At 37.0% G+C, this 14,320-nt stretch overlaps 2 protein-coding genes and 1 pseudogene across 2 annotated transcripts; all 3 read left to right on the top strand.

Annotated features, from left to right (window-relative positions):
* The first annotated feature begins 3,311 nt into the window (after window positions 1–3,311).
* LOC147274102 (transcription factor MYB122-like) lies at window positions 3,312–4,609 on the top strand (annotated as a pseudogene).
* Window positions 4,610–9,799: 5,190 nt separating this feature from the next.
* On the top strand, window positions 9,800–11,946 carry LOC147274101 (uncharacterized). The gene is made up of 3 exons (XM_086255865.1): window positions 9,800–9,932; window positions 10,049–10,178; window positions 11,118–11,946. The coding sequence occupies exons 1-3, from the start codon at window positions 9,800–9,802 to the stop codon at window positions 11,944–11,946; spliced, it is 1,092 nt and encodes a 363-aa protein (XP_086111991.1).
* An 844-nt stretch (window positions 11,947–12,790) lies between these two features.
* On the top strand, window positions 12,791–13,951 carry LOC147274100 (uncharacterized). The gene has a single exon (XM_086228307.1). It carries the CDS (start codon window positions 12,791–12,793, stop codon window positions 13,949–13,951), a length of 1,161 nt encoding a protein of 386 aa, XP_086084433.1.
* The last annotated feature ends 369 nt before the right edge of the window (window positions 13,952–14,320 follow it).

Genomic DNA, 14,320 nt, shown 5'->3' with positions numbered 1-14,320 from the left:
GTGGCCCGGGGAGTAGGATATCAGATGGAGGTCCCAGTCATGCCTCCAGAGCATAATCATCCCCCCACCCAGACCTCGGCGCCCTACACGCATAGAGCCCTTCATTCCTAATTGAAAGTTCAATTTCTCCATTTGTTTTTCCGTCATTTTTGTTTCCATGAGAAAAATGACGTCCGGCCTTTTGTCTCTCACCAGGAATTTGAGAGAGTCGAATGTCCGAGGTTGCCGAAGACCCCGGACATTCCAACTTAGGAGTATCATTTCTCGTGGTGGGCCGGCTTGCCGGTTCCCACCACGTCAGAAGTCAATAGAGCTTCAGTCACAGTCACCATAACTCGTCCTTTTTTATTTGGGGGGCTTGACTTATTATTGTCCTCCTTCAGTTTCCTCTTGTCCCCTACCGCCCCGCCATCCTGTTTGGCTTGGTACCTATCACCCGGTAGTGCGTTCTCTTTTCCCCTGCCTGGCTTTTCTTCCAACTACTTTGGGCCACCCCCTGCTGGGGTACATTAGAGGTGGGTGGGGTGGTTTTCCCCATTATTGGTTGTAGCACTTTTTGAAATAGTTGCCCCAAATTGTGAGCCGAGGAGTTCGGGTTGCCCGACTTATTTAGGGGTGTGGGGGGGGTACCCCCTTGCTTATCTTTTAGCTCTGCCATCACATGTGCTATTTTCTGCCTTGATGCCGCCAGAGCCTGTTCGACATCCAAGGTGGGTGGTTTACTATCCCCCGCTGTTTGCCCCCTCCACATTTTTTCCTTCTCCGTCTCCTTCTGTACTTTGTCCCCTTCCTTTCGCTCCCCATCAGTCCCCCGGGCCAAAGCGTGTTGCTTCTCCATAGCCCGATCCCCTACCACCATTTCTGTGGGACTCTCACTGTGTAAAATCTTTTTTCCTTTTCTCCCCGTCACTGGATTATCCCTTATGAGCGTTGTCATGTTTTCCGAGAGGTTTGGCACCGAAGTGGTGTCAATTTTTGTTCGTTCCCGTTCTCGGGATCGGTTGGTGTCCGCAGTTCCCCTTGCATCCGCCTTCGAAAGTGTTTCCTGGCCTTTGTTTGTGGCATTTGTAATGTCTGCACCAGCCCTTGAGGTTTCCCTGTCCACCACCTGTTCAACTAGCTGCTCAATTTCAGCTTCTGCTCCATCTTGTCGTCCAACCTCAGATGGGAGGAACTTCCCTCCTTCGCTTATGGCTCTCAGCCATACCCCCCATTGTCTATCTCGGGTATGTGAATTACCTTCCATCTTGTGTTCACAGGCTGCAAAGTTGTGTCCAATCCTCCCACACTCATAGCAAAATGGTGGGAGGCGTTCATATCTAAATTCGACTCTGACCATTGACCCATCCTCCAGTAGCAACTTTTTTATTCTTGCCAGCGGCCTACTTACGTCCAGCCGGACGCGGATTCGTGTGAACCGTCCCACCATATGTGACTCAGTGCCTTCTCCGACCTCCAAGCATTTTCCAATCCCATCTCCTATCAACTTCCCGATTTCTTCCGTCATGTATAGAAAGGGGATATTGTGGCACTGTACCCAGAAGTCCGCATACCTGAGCCGCATCTGAGATGGCATCACACTTCCATCTGGTTCCTCAAGGAGCACAAGAGCCTTATCAAAAGTCCACGGTGCTTGCCTTATCACACGCTCCTTATCCTCATTAAAAGCAAACATAAACAGGAACAGATTCGGGCCTAAGTCCATCACCGTTACGTTACCCAAAGCATCCCAAAGGCGGATCATCGAGTTCTTGAAAGCACCCCGGTGGAAAGGCTTCGCAGTCAGCACCATGCCAATCAAGCTACGTTGCAGCACCTCCTGGTTGATCGTCGGGGTCGTCGCCCGCACCGAAATTGGCTCCACCTCCTCTTCGGTGAGCGTTAAAGATTTGGAGAAACTAGTCTGTATTTCTTCCATTGAAACTCACTCTCGCTGTTGCACCACCAGGGCAGAGTGTTGAAGAGAAAACCCCAACTGGTCGTTTGGGGGAAGAGAAACCTTAAACAGCCTAGCCGTCAGGCGAGGAAACCCTAGCGTAGGGTTTAAGGTTGGAAAAGACTCTCACTCGAAGGGGGAGAGTTCCCTATTACTTTTTAGTTATTCTTTAATATATCATCTAGGCCCAATCATCTTTGAAAGCTGTTTATGTATTCCATGCTAAACAACTTATGGTTCCATCCTCCAGGCCCCATATGTTTGATATGATACACCAAGTCACCAACAACTTTGCTCTCTCTTAGTGATATCTATGGACACCCTTAATTGATCTCTGGACACTCAGCTTCTAATCCAAAATTCATAATTTTGTCCTTACAATTAAAATTAGAAAAAAAAAAAAAAAGAAAGTAAAATAATTAAACCTGTGTACAACCCCTTCTTTTTTTTTTTTTTTGGCCAAGAACCCCTTCTTAATTATAGAGACAAAAATGAAAATTTTTGGACTCAAAATTTGGAGGCTGGGTTTTAGGGTGTCCATAGAATTACTCTTCTTCTTTAACAACATCAAAATGTATAAATCCATTTGGGTTGAGGTGATGGACTCTTTGGGCCATTTGGGCCTTCATAGGAACTAATAACCCACTAATTAAACTAGCCTATTTTTCTCATAGGGAGCTAGTCCAATTTTATTCACAAATTACTTGCAATTTTCTTCTTTTGGTCAGAAAATTACTAGAGCCTAGCTAATAGTTATGTGATCAAATTCTGGAGAGTTTGATTGATGGTAGAGAAAGGACTTAAATCCCACCTATACATCAAAAATGTGATTTATAATATGTAGTTAACAGATACAAATAGTTCTCGTACATCTTAACTGTCTTATAAAGATAAAAAGTAAAAGAGAATAATTAGATCTTGTTAATTAATTTGTTACACAAATAAGGTTGAGAAACTTTTGTTTTGAAGTATTCCAAATAAATGGTTTTAACTTCAAATTAAAGCTACCACGGCAGGGTAGGACAATGAGGAGAAGATGAAATCTAATAGAAAAGAAATTAAGAGCAAGATGTTATAAGATCAAATAGGAACTGAGATTCGACCACAAAAAGAAACAGGAACTCAGATCAAATTTATCAGAGTGGATGGGATGTCGATTTGAGGGTTAGATGGAGCTCCGGGAGATTTTACATGGGCCCCATCATGTTGAAAAGGTTGGCCCATTTTGTACTTCTCTCTTACTTTTAAAAGGGTAGGGAGAGAGGGACCCAACACTTGCAAGGCCCAATTCGATCAATTTTAATTCCCATTCAAACTCTATTTTGAGGCAACCAAAAAAAAATTAGAGTATTATTAGGAGAGCAATTAACAATGATGGGTCACCAATCACCATTACTGCTGAAAACAAAGAAAGGTTAAGAGAGGCCTTTGTTCCCCTGAGGAAGATGAAAAGCTCATTAGATACATATCGCCGCCATGGCTGTTGGAGAAAAGTACCTGAACAAGCTGGTCACCCAAACTCTCTCTCTCTCTCTCAAACACACAAAAATTGGTAACATTATTTGCATGCATGCCTTACTTATTTGTGATAAGGCTTTTGTTTTTTTTGTGTGGATTTAGGGCTTGAAAGGTGTGGTAAGAGCTGTAGGTTGAGATGGCTGAACTAGTACTTGAGATCACCTGATATCAAAAGAGGAGGAGAAATTGATTCATTATAAGACTTCTTGGGGTTTTAGGGAACAGGTTTAAGTAACTCTATCAATTAATTTAATTGCACTCTAATTTTCACTTTGTGGCACCCAAAAACAAAAAATACATATGTTATATATGAGTTCATAAAAGTGTTTAATTTAAAAATTTATGTTTCACTCAGAATCAAATTGATTGGTTGATATATATGTCAGTTAATATATACACTCGTTACATGAATTATTATATATGCATTTACCTTATTTCTTTAAGTGATTGATTATCATTCTAGATTTCTAGTGTTTCCCTCTCAATTAAACCACTGATCTTTCGTAACTCTTAAATTAATTTCAATTCCAGCTAGCTAATAGTACATCCAGAGATCTACATGTTCTTTTAATTAGGACGTAATAATGCATATATATATGTTCCAACATGGATTCAGAAATAAAATTGTAGATGGGCACATATAGCAAACTGCCTGGCTGGAAGAACTGACAATGAGACAAAGAACTACTGGAATTCATGGATCAAAAAGATGATAGAGAAGCCTTCTTAATTCGCCACCCATCATCACCACATCTGCTTCCAACATTGATCATCATCAGCATTCCCAAATGGGTTGTATTCATCCAAACCAACAAGACTTAATTTGTGAACCAAATTTTGATCGTTACAAAGTCAACTACAATATCACTTGATCAGACTACTACAATTACTACTACTACTACTACTACTCATGCAAACAACAACAATATTGTACAAGCAGAGCATCAGCATTATTTTCTACTCAACAATGGGACATTGATTTTGGACCAGCATCAAGTTCAAGCCCTTCCCTCTACAGCAGTACCTTTTACAAACATGGATATTGGGAATTTTGTGCCATCCCTGATAGGAAGTACCATTAATGGAAAAATGGTTCAAGTGGAATCCTGTAGCAATATTGATGAGGGAGGAGAGATTTCAATGGTGAATGTCTGAATGCATTGGTTCATAATTCTCAGGGCCAGCAATTACAGTGTAATTTAAACATTCATTTTTGGTACAGTACTGTTGATCTAGGACCACCAGCTGGAGTAGGTGGATGAAATTAATGCACCATCTTCATCTAATATGGAAGCTGCTTTCTCAGATACTGTCTAGATTACTTAATTCATGATATATATGGCTAAAACCTTCCCACATATATCGATCCCTTATATATAGAAAACAATCATGCCAGACACCACTGGCTTGGGTAACCAAATAATTGGCTCATTTTGATTTTTCTAGGGCTGGATTTTTTTTTTTTTCGTTACTTTGGGAGTTACTTTGAGAGGAATCATATTCTGAACTTATCATAATCTTAACTCTTATCTCATCAACTTTTACCACTTTGATTAACCCCAAAGACTTCTCTAAGGCTAGATTTTGATATCATGTTAGTACGATAACATGGTATATATAACTATATATTGTTCCCAAGAATTTCTTGGGTTCAACCGTTCAACAAAGATTTTGAGTAAGCCTAAACTTTTTTTACATTATACTCATTGGCTACCAAATAATATATCAGTACTCATGTCAGTATTTTACTTGTTAAAAATAAATAAAGCACATTCAAGGTGGGTTTAGATTTAAACAAATATACATTATTACATTGTCATATAATTTAGTGAACAAAACATAAGTTATTTGTATACATTTTTTTTTTTTTTTGGTTACATTAGAAAGAGTCGAACTCTTTAACATATCCTACTGCTAACTCATTTTTTTTATTCTCATTCACCATTTGGACTAACCAAATTTAAACTATTATATACATCTCACACTATCATATGGTCTGCCACCTCAGTTGGTGTTTGAAATTTGTAAAAATTTGTTATGACCGTACTACCGGAGTGTGATTGATTGGTAGATTGGGTTATACTCTGTTTTAGCATAAATGGGCTTATGAGTTATAGGCTCTAGTAGATGATTGCACTTCCTCCAGCCCATCCAATTTCTCTTTTATATCTCCGGCCCATCTAAATTTCGACCAAAAAAACCCAGATAAATTAAATGTTTAAAAGAACCAGATCGACCAAAAGTGAGAAAACCCCCCCCAAAAATTGGCAAAAAGAAAAAAGGACAAAAATGGTTTGTAGAGGTCACAGCAGCATGAAGCCCAAGTATTTATCCACAAACGTACATACTTGGAACTCCTTTTCTTCCCTTCTTAATTTTTTTTCTTTTGCATTTTTTTTTGTAAAGAGTAGGCCAAATTTGCTTCAATATCCATAATAAATAACACCCATAATCCAATTCTTGACATGTTCATGTCACAACTTTTTCAAGAGAAAGGAAACCAACATTCAAGACTCAAAGAGTATAAACGTCCATTGTTGGAAAGGGGGGTCAGGCATGATTCAATTTGGGGAAAGATTGGCCAAGATATATAAGGAACTTAGGTGGGGTCCATACATACAAATTAAGATCCATCATGTAGGGTACGCAAAGGATTAATTAAAGCCATTATTATACTTAAGCAGATGATAATTAAGATTGGGAGACAATGTACAATACATATTTAGGTAATGAATGGGAATTAAAGTGCTTAATTATGTTATGGTAGAGACATTTCATCCATGACTTAATGAGTTAACCAACCATGCTTATAAAGGCACAGTCCCAATACCTTTTCTCACTAATCACTAGTTTCAAAAACCCCAATTGGTAGGGCCCAATGTCAGTACTACTCCATTGCTCCTCCTTAAAGCTAAGAATAATAATAATAATAATCATCATCAATTCATCATCAGTTCCTCCTCGCCTAATTAATTAAACTTAAATATAAAATCAAAAGGGTCCTTTTTAAAAATGATTAATTGTACATATGTATGCATAAATATTAGTTTCAAAGTTTAGCTTGCGATCCATCCAAGCAAAAGTCACTTCAATTCTTATCCTCACATCAAATGTGGTAGATCATTTGCATCATCCCCTTCGCTTTCAGTACCACTACTCGATCGAACGATACATCGCTGCACATATATATCGATCATCTATCTCATCTCTCTATATATTAATATATCTAAAACTACGTATAAAAACGTTTAGACTGCCATATCAAACTGTACAAACAAACCCGACCAGCAGAGAAATTATACAAACAAATACATATATAGCTAGTTTTGTGTTCCACGTTCTAACTAATCGTTTGGATTCATCATTCATGTCAGAGCTAAGACAAGGACCTTGTCTCCTTAACACGCTTCTGTATAATATTTCAGCCAATTCTTATATATGCCCTTTATTTTATAGAAAAAATAATATATATGTTTGTTAATTTAGATCATCAGATTAATTGTACATATTGATTAGTACAGTTCCTCCTGCTTGTGATCAACAAGCATGCATCATGTGTTTTTGGCAATCAAGACGTGTATTAATTCATGACTATTGACTAACTTGGTTATGCACTGAATATTTTGGCCTCATCACAAAAAAATGACAATTTAATTTGTCTACTCTAGTGGCATGGGGTGGGGTGTGCATGCTATATATTATTAAGATCATAGGTTTGATTCTTTTTGTAAAATATATATATATATATAAATATATCTTCTTAAATGTTTATTTTTCTATTCATTCCTCGTTAAATTTCAATCATCACCAATAACTTTAATGTATAACTCTACGTTACTAGTTAAATAAAATTGAAAAGCACAATGTAGGAAGATAATTCTGATTATAAGTTTTCCAAATCAAAAAGGTACGTAGGCCAGACTGCCAGAGTAAAATTGAAATGACAAATTAATTATATTGAAATTTCTCATCTCATGATCTGACGGTAACGTGCAAAATGTAAATTGGTGCAAGTAAGTGAAGCAGCCAGAAAAGCTTTTTCAATTGCCTTTGTGGAAAATGAGGCAAACTGTGATTAGTTTCTAAGTATGTAACCCCCTAAAGTCAAAAGAAAAAAAATACACACGAGTGAGTCTAATCAAGGAGTTGTTGCAGAACCAATTGGGATCGATATGATCATGTCAAACATGTTAATTAATTATATTTTGTGTATCTATAGACGTTATTCATACACTACATATATATTTGATCTGTGTTCATTTCTTGTAAATAAAGCAAAAAATTAAACAAGTGCAAGCAAATTAATAAAGAGTATTTAATATATATTAATAGTATTAATCGATCAATGTTACATGTATACTCTTTAAATAGTCATGCATATAGGAACAAATTACATTTGTCCTTCTCAATGTCCAATTAATGATTGTTTTGGAAGCCATATATGAGGAACTAATTAATTAAACTGACCCACTGTTTAATATTTGATTTGGAATTCATGAATTACGTGATGCCGTCGTCACATAATTAATGATGAAAATATTAATTTTTGGATGACGTCATGCATGCCTTAAATAGTTTTTTTTTGGCCGGTACATTCCTTGAATAGTTTAAATGAAGGGAATATGATTAACCTATAATTAAGTAAGTATTAAGGAAAATCAGAATTGAGTGGTTTCATTTTCATGAGGTCTCCCTATGTCCCCTAACTGAACAAGAATATCTATATGGTGCTTAGAAGTTAGAATCATTCATTTTTACATTAAATTATAAACTTGGTAATGGATATCTATATTCTTAATTTGTGAGAACTTATAATCTTTATTCTTTTGCTTATTATTAATTTGTAAGAAAAACTAACAAAGAAAGGCAAGCGATTATCTATGTAGATCCACCGATAGAGCTAGATTAATTAACAATTAGAAGTACTGTCAATTGTTAATACAACACGATAATACTACTAGCTAGCTTGAATTCGAAACAAAATAACGTTAATTAAATTACTTGACAATGCTAAATAAATTGGATTAATATCAAACACGTACAAATAACTTTGGAATGTCTCAAGATGCACATTAGGATGCCTCAAGGATCTTCCTTGAATGCTTCAAAGTCCACTTTGGAACAATATATAATGTATCAGTAATAAGTTTGGCTTAGAAATAAAGGGATCGAGCTCATTCAGTTTTAAGTTTTTATCTCGCAAAATACATGGATTAATTCGAACATGACACGATTAATAAACGAATTGGGTTACCATTGACTCATTTGACGCAATTAATTCAATAAGTCAGATTATAATTAGCTATTGATATGACATAAATGAAAAATAATATGACAGAAATACAACTCGTTAACACAAATTGCCTTTCTACCCATAATCACAAAAGAAAAAGTTCTACTCTAGCTTCTTTCCCCTACCCTAAATTATTAATAGAGAAAAACATTAATAAAAATTGGCTTGGTGTCACGTTTTAGTACATATAATATAATATGGAAAAGTATGTTGCAAGTGTACTGCATGCAGACATCCTACTATGCATTGTTTTGTTTTTGTCCTAATAAATTATAGTACTCTCGGTCATAAAGTTTATATCAAAGGGAAAAACTTGAAATCTAAGTATTATAGTTTTCTTCAGCTAAATATTATAAGTTAGGTACAAATTAATGAGCAAGTGCAATCAAGTAATAAGGTTAATTGATTGATTGATAGTCACATAAAAATCACCCCTTGTCAAATTTTCAATGCATTAATACATTGCTCCTTGACCAACAAGTAAGGCTCACAGAATTAATACAGTGCCTTCCTTCTTTCTCCCAATCATTTCTGATCTATAGGCTGCTTGAAATACAGGGTACGTGGCACAAAGTGATTGGTGGGAGGTTATAACTAGAAGATCGAGAGTTGCTTCACAGTAGCAGCTAGAGCAAGAGAAAGATTGGTGTGTGAAACCACCGGCAATGGCATATATGATGATTTGGAGGAAAGAGTTCGTGAAGAAGTTGGTTACACAATACAGATATATATTGTACGTAGAAAATAGTAATATTAATTAATTAATGGAATAATAATAATAATAATTTAGTAAAGCTGATGGAATGTCATTGTAGGGTTACATGGAAATTACATGGACCCCATCCAGTTAATTAATGTCGGACCCTTGTGTACTTTGTATTACTTTTAAAGGGGGGCAGAGAGAGACCCAATTACTCATTTGATCACCAGGTTTTCTCAATTCTCTCATATCAAACAATATCATCAGAATATTTTGATCGATCAGGAGATCAATTAGCTAGCTAGCAACAATATTAACAACGAATATTTGAATAGAGAGAGGCAAGCCATTAATGGGTCACCATTCATGCTGCAACCAGCAGAAAGTTAAGAGAGGGCTTTGGTCCCCTGAGGAAGATGAGAAGCTCATCAGATACATCACCACTCATGGCTATGGCTGTTGGAGTGAAGTCCCTGAGAAAGCTGGTCTCTCTCTCTCTCTCTCTCTCTCTCTCTCTCTCTCTCTCTCCCTATGTGTGTTAATTAGTGTTACTAATTGATTAAGGGTTCTTAATTAATTGTATTAATGTGTCTGATTTCAGGGCTTCAAAGGTGTGGGAAGAGCTGCAGGTTGAGATGGATTAATTATTTGAGGCCTGATATTAGAAGAGGGAGATTTACTCCAGAAGAAGAGAAATTGATTATTAGCCTCCATGGGGTTGTAGGCAACAGGTTTAAATTAATCAACTCGATCATGTATTAATGTTAATTAATTACATTCTACTTAATTACCTTCTAAATTTGAAGTAATCATTCCATCAAAACCAGTTCTTGATGATATCTTAATTAAGCCTCTCCAAAATTGCGCTATTTTCAAACATGCTGAATTCGGTTTTGGGAAGCCAAAATTGTCTTTTAGAATGTGTAAATTTGAAGTTCTAATTTTCTTTGTTGGTTTTTTGTAGAAGTGCTTTTGAAGCTGCTTGAATCACTTTATATTGATGTTTCACAAATATTTTAAAATCATATATATGGTCACGTTTTGTTCTCTTGTTTAAAGAATATTAAATTAAGGAGCTAGCTAGGTTCTGGGTGTTTGGAAACAACTTAAGTGAAATGGACTTCTAACTGAATACAAACAAACTTTAAAAACAAGTTTTCGCATATATATAAATCAATGTCCAATTGAGTTATATATGCTTAAAAAATGTAGAGCTACCAGTCCATAATCAATATTCATCACTAGTACAGTAGCTCCCTAAGCACCTGTCACCTACATTTTGTACTCGCAGACGTTAACAAGTCAACTTCAGCTAGAGGTTAATCAATTGCCATTGAAGATTTCAGCACAAATCTCTCTCTCTCTCTCTCTCTCTCTCTCTCTCTCTCTCATACATACACGTACACATACATACATATATATCGTTAATCATGTTAATTAGAAGTTAATTAATATATTGTTCTTTTGTGCTAAATACACTCTTAATTATATAATTTGCTCTTTTATATGCTTATGAAATGATCTTCTTCTGTGATATTTAATTGTTTGCTTTCTTCTTAAATATGCGGTTAAATTCACAATATAATACGAGAAAATCAATCGATCTTCAGATATATATATATATATATATATATATACATGATCATGACGTGCGATATTGTTATATGTAGATGGGCTCACATTGCAAGTCACCTTCCTGGAAGAACAGACAATGAGATAAAGAACTACTGGAATTCATGGATCAAAAAGAAGATTAGAAAGCCTAATTCCACTACTACTTCTACTCCACCTTCATCAACCACCGCTAGTGCACCTACTGCTCACCATCATCATGACCATATAATTAACATTCCCCAAATGGGTTATAACAACTCAAACCAGCAACTAGATTTTGCAAATCAAGATCACCATTTGATCACATCAAAACCTCCAGCTGCAGATCAAGATCATCAAACCCTATTCTCTTCATCAACATCATGCCCCCTATTCATGTTTGATACTAATGCAATTGATGCAGCAGATAATTACAATGCACGTGCCGCGGAGCTTTTCCAAGACATGGTCAATGTGGGTTTGAGCTCTGAAGTGCCATGGAATCTGAACCAGCACCAAGTCCAAGCTCTCCCTCCTCCACCATTAACATCTGCATTTACTACTACAAGTGCCATGGACACAATCAACTACTTGCCACCATTGATAGATGATCAGAACATGGACAACATGGTAGCCATTGATGATCAAGTTCATCAACATCATCATCATCATCAAGAGGGAGATCATCATCATCACCATCAGATGGCCATGGAGTTGAATGAGTGGGTTTGGTCCCAGCAACTACAGTGTTCTTCTTCTAACTTTCTTTTCTGGGACAGTGTTGTTAATGTGGAAGGGGATCATCAGGATATTAATGCAGTACAAGCAGCAGCAGCTTCATCAAATACAGGAGCTACAGCTACTACTAATAGTACAGTATTCTCTTCTTTTCCTTCATCTCTATAAAGAAGAGATCGGGAGTGCAGTACAAGCTGATCATGTCCCCTAACTTTTACCTCTAGGAAGCTAGAGCTTTGAAAATATGGACCTTGCAGGCTTTTGAGAACGTACAGTTTGATTCTTTTGATTACTTTTGGGGGTGAGATCATATTTGGTTGTGAAATTATGTATATGATTAATGTGAGTGATAGGGCAGCATATATAAGCAAAATGATATGCATGCAATGTTTAATATTTAATCTGGGTTTGCCAACACAAGAGGGAAGAATAAGGGCATGCAAATTGCAATATTGTGCAATGCGACAAGCAACAAAAGTTTGGAGTTCATATATATATGGCCTTAATTTTGATCCTTTGTCGTGGTGCATCAATTGTTCGAAAGTACTATAATGGTGTTACCAAAAAGAAAAAGTACCATATGTTAGAATTAAGGCTCCTAACTAATGTCCTAATTCAGTTTTGGTATGAATTAGTTACTTAAATGTATAGAATAGTTTTAATTAAACTGTTAGTGAATATAGCTGTCAATTGGACAGATGGCAGTGTCTTATAGGGCATTGCTTCTTTGGTGAGGTAGAGGTTATAGGCTCTCCTCCACATTTCTGTTGCAACAGCCAAAAGGCCCACATTCATTGTACTGATGAATAGATATATATGAATATACTGCTCCAGAGCTTTTGGCGTGAGCTCCAGCAATTTACAAAATATTCCCTTCCTCTCTCTTTGATTTTCTTTGCTAATTTCTCAAATCTCAGCATGGTATCAGAGCAGCCAGGTTCAATCTGAGCTGGGTGTTGCTTCTGTGTGAATCCTTGAGAGAAATTTAACAAAGAAACATTTTGTTTCTGCAATGGGCGAATCAGGTGGTGAGCTACGGGCTCCCATCTTTGATGGAACAGAGTATGAGTTCTGGAAGGTAAGGATGATTACAATTTTCAAGTCTTATGGGATCTGGAAAATTGTAGAGAAAGGGATTACTGTTCCAGAATCAAAGAAAAAGAAAACAAAGAAGGAAGGAGAACCAGTTGGCGTTAACGATGAAGAAGAGGTCGATGCCGTCATGGAGGGGCTGCTCATGAAAGACGCCAAAGCACTGGGCATCATCCAGGGAGCAGTCACAAAGGAAATATTTCCTCGAATTGTGAATCAAACCACTGCGAAGGGAGCTTGGGATCTACTTCAGGAAGAATACCATGGAGATGAACAGGCAAGGTCAGTAAAATTACAGGGTCTACGTCGTGAATTTGAGTATATGAGAATGAGGGAAAATGAAACTCTACCTGCATATTTCTCCAGATTTTTTGATTTAACAAATCAAATGGAAAAATATGGTGAAAATTTAACAAATGAGAGAATGGTTCAGAAAGTTTTAATTAGCCTGACCAAAGTGTATGACCCGATGTGTGTGATAATTGAAAGAACTGTGGATTTGCGTACTGTATCAGTGCATGAGGTTGCTAGTTCTCTAAAGAGTTATGAACTGAGGTTAATAAGACATGAGGAGGAGGCTATGGACTCTGAAAGGGCACTTGCTAGCATGAGTTTTTCTCCCAAAACTCAGTCTACACAAAATAGAGTGTTCACTCCTGATGGTGTAAAGAAGGGGCAGAAGAACTGGAAGGGAAAATCTAGAAAATGGGAATCGAAACCTCAGAATACAATGAAGCAAGGAAATGGTGCTGACACAGGGAAACAAAGATGCAAAATCTGTGATAAATCTCATCTTGGTGAATGCTGGTTTAAAGGAAAAGTTAAGTGTTATAATTGTGATAAGTTTGGTCATGTTATGAAGGATTGTCATCAGCCAAACAAGAAGGGTCCAGTGGCTAATTATGCCAATCAAACACAGGAGACAGCTACAATGTTTTATGCTTGTCATGTTGCTTCTGTGCAGAGGAGTAATGATGTGTGGTATTTGGACAGTGGTTGTAGCAATCACATGACCAGCTGTGAAGACTTGCTTATCAACATCGATAGGACTGTGAGGTGCAAAATTAAAATGGGGACATGAGAACTTGTGCAATCAGCTGGAAAGGGTACTCTTGTAGTGAAGACCAAAAGGGGCACAAGATATATACCAGAAGTGATGGTGGTGCCAGGGCTAGATGAGAACCTTCTGAGTGTAGGACAGATGGTGGAGCATGGATATTGGATTGTATTTGGTGATTTTACAGCATGTATATATGAAGACAAAACACTCCAAGAACCTATTGCCACCATTCAAATGAAAGGGAATCGATGTTTTCCTTTTACATTTGAGAATGTGAATCCAATTATGGCTAACAAGGCTACTTGTGCTGACTCATCTTGGAAGTGGCATAGGCGGTTTGGCCATTTGAACTTTGATAGCTTAAGGCTACTTCAAGAGAAGGAAATGGTG

This window comes from Dryas octopetala, chromosome 9 (assembly GCF_963921425.1).
Source record: "Dryas octopetala chromosome 9, drDryOcto1.1, whole genome shotgun sequence".
NCBI classification, from domain to species: Eukaryota; Viridiplantae; Streptophyta; class Magnoliopsida; order Rosales; family Rosaceae; genus Dryas; species Dryas octopetala.
Note: the sequence above shows the minus strand (reverse complement) of the source record. Positions and strands in the feature narration are given on the sequence as shown.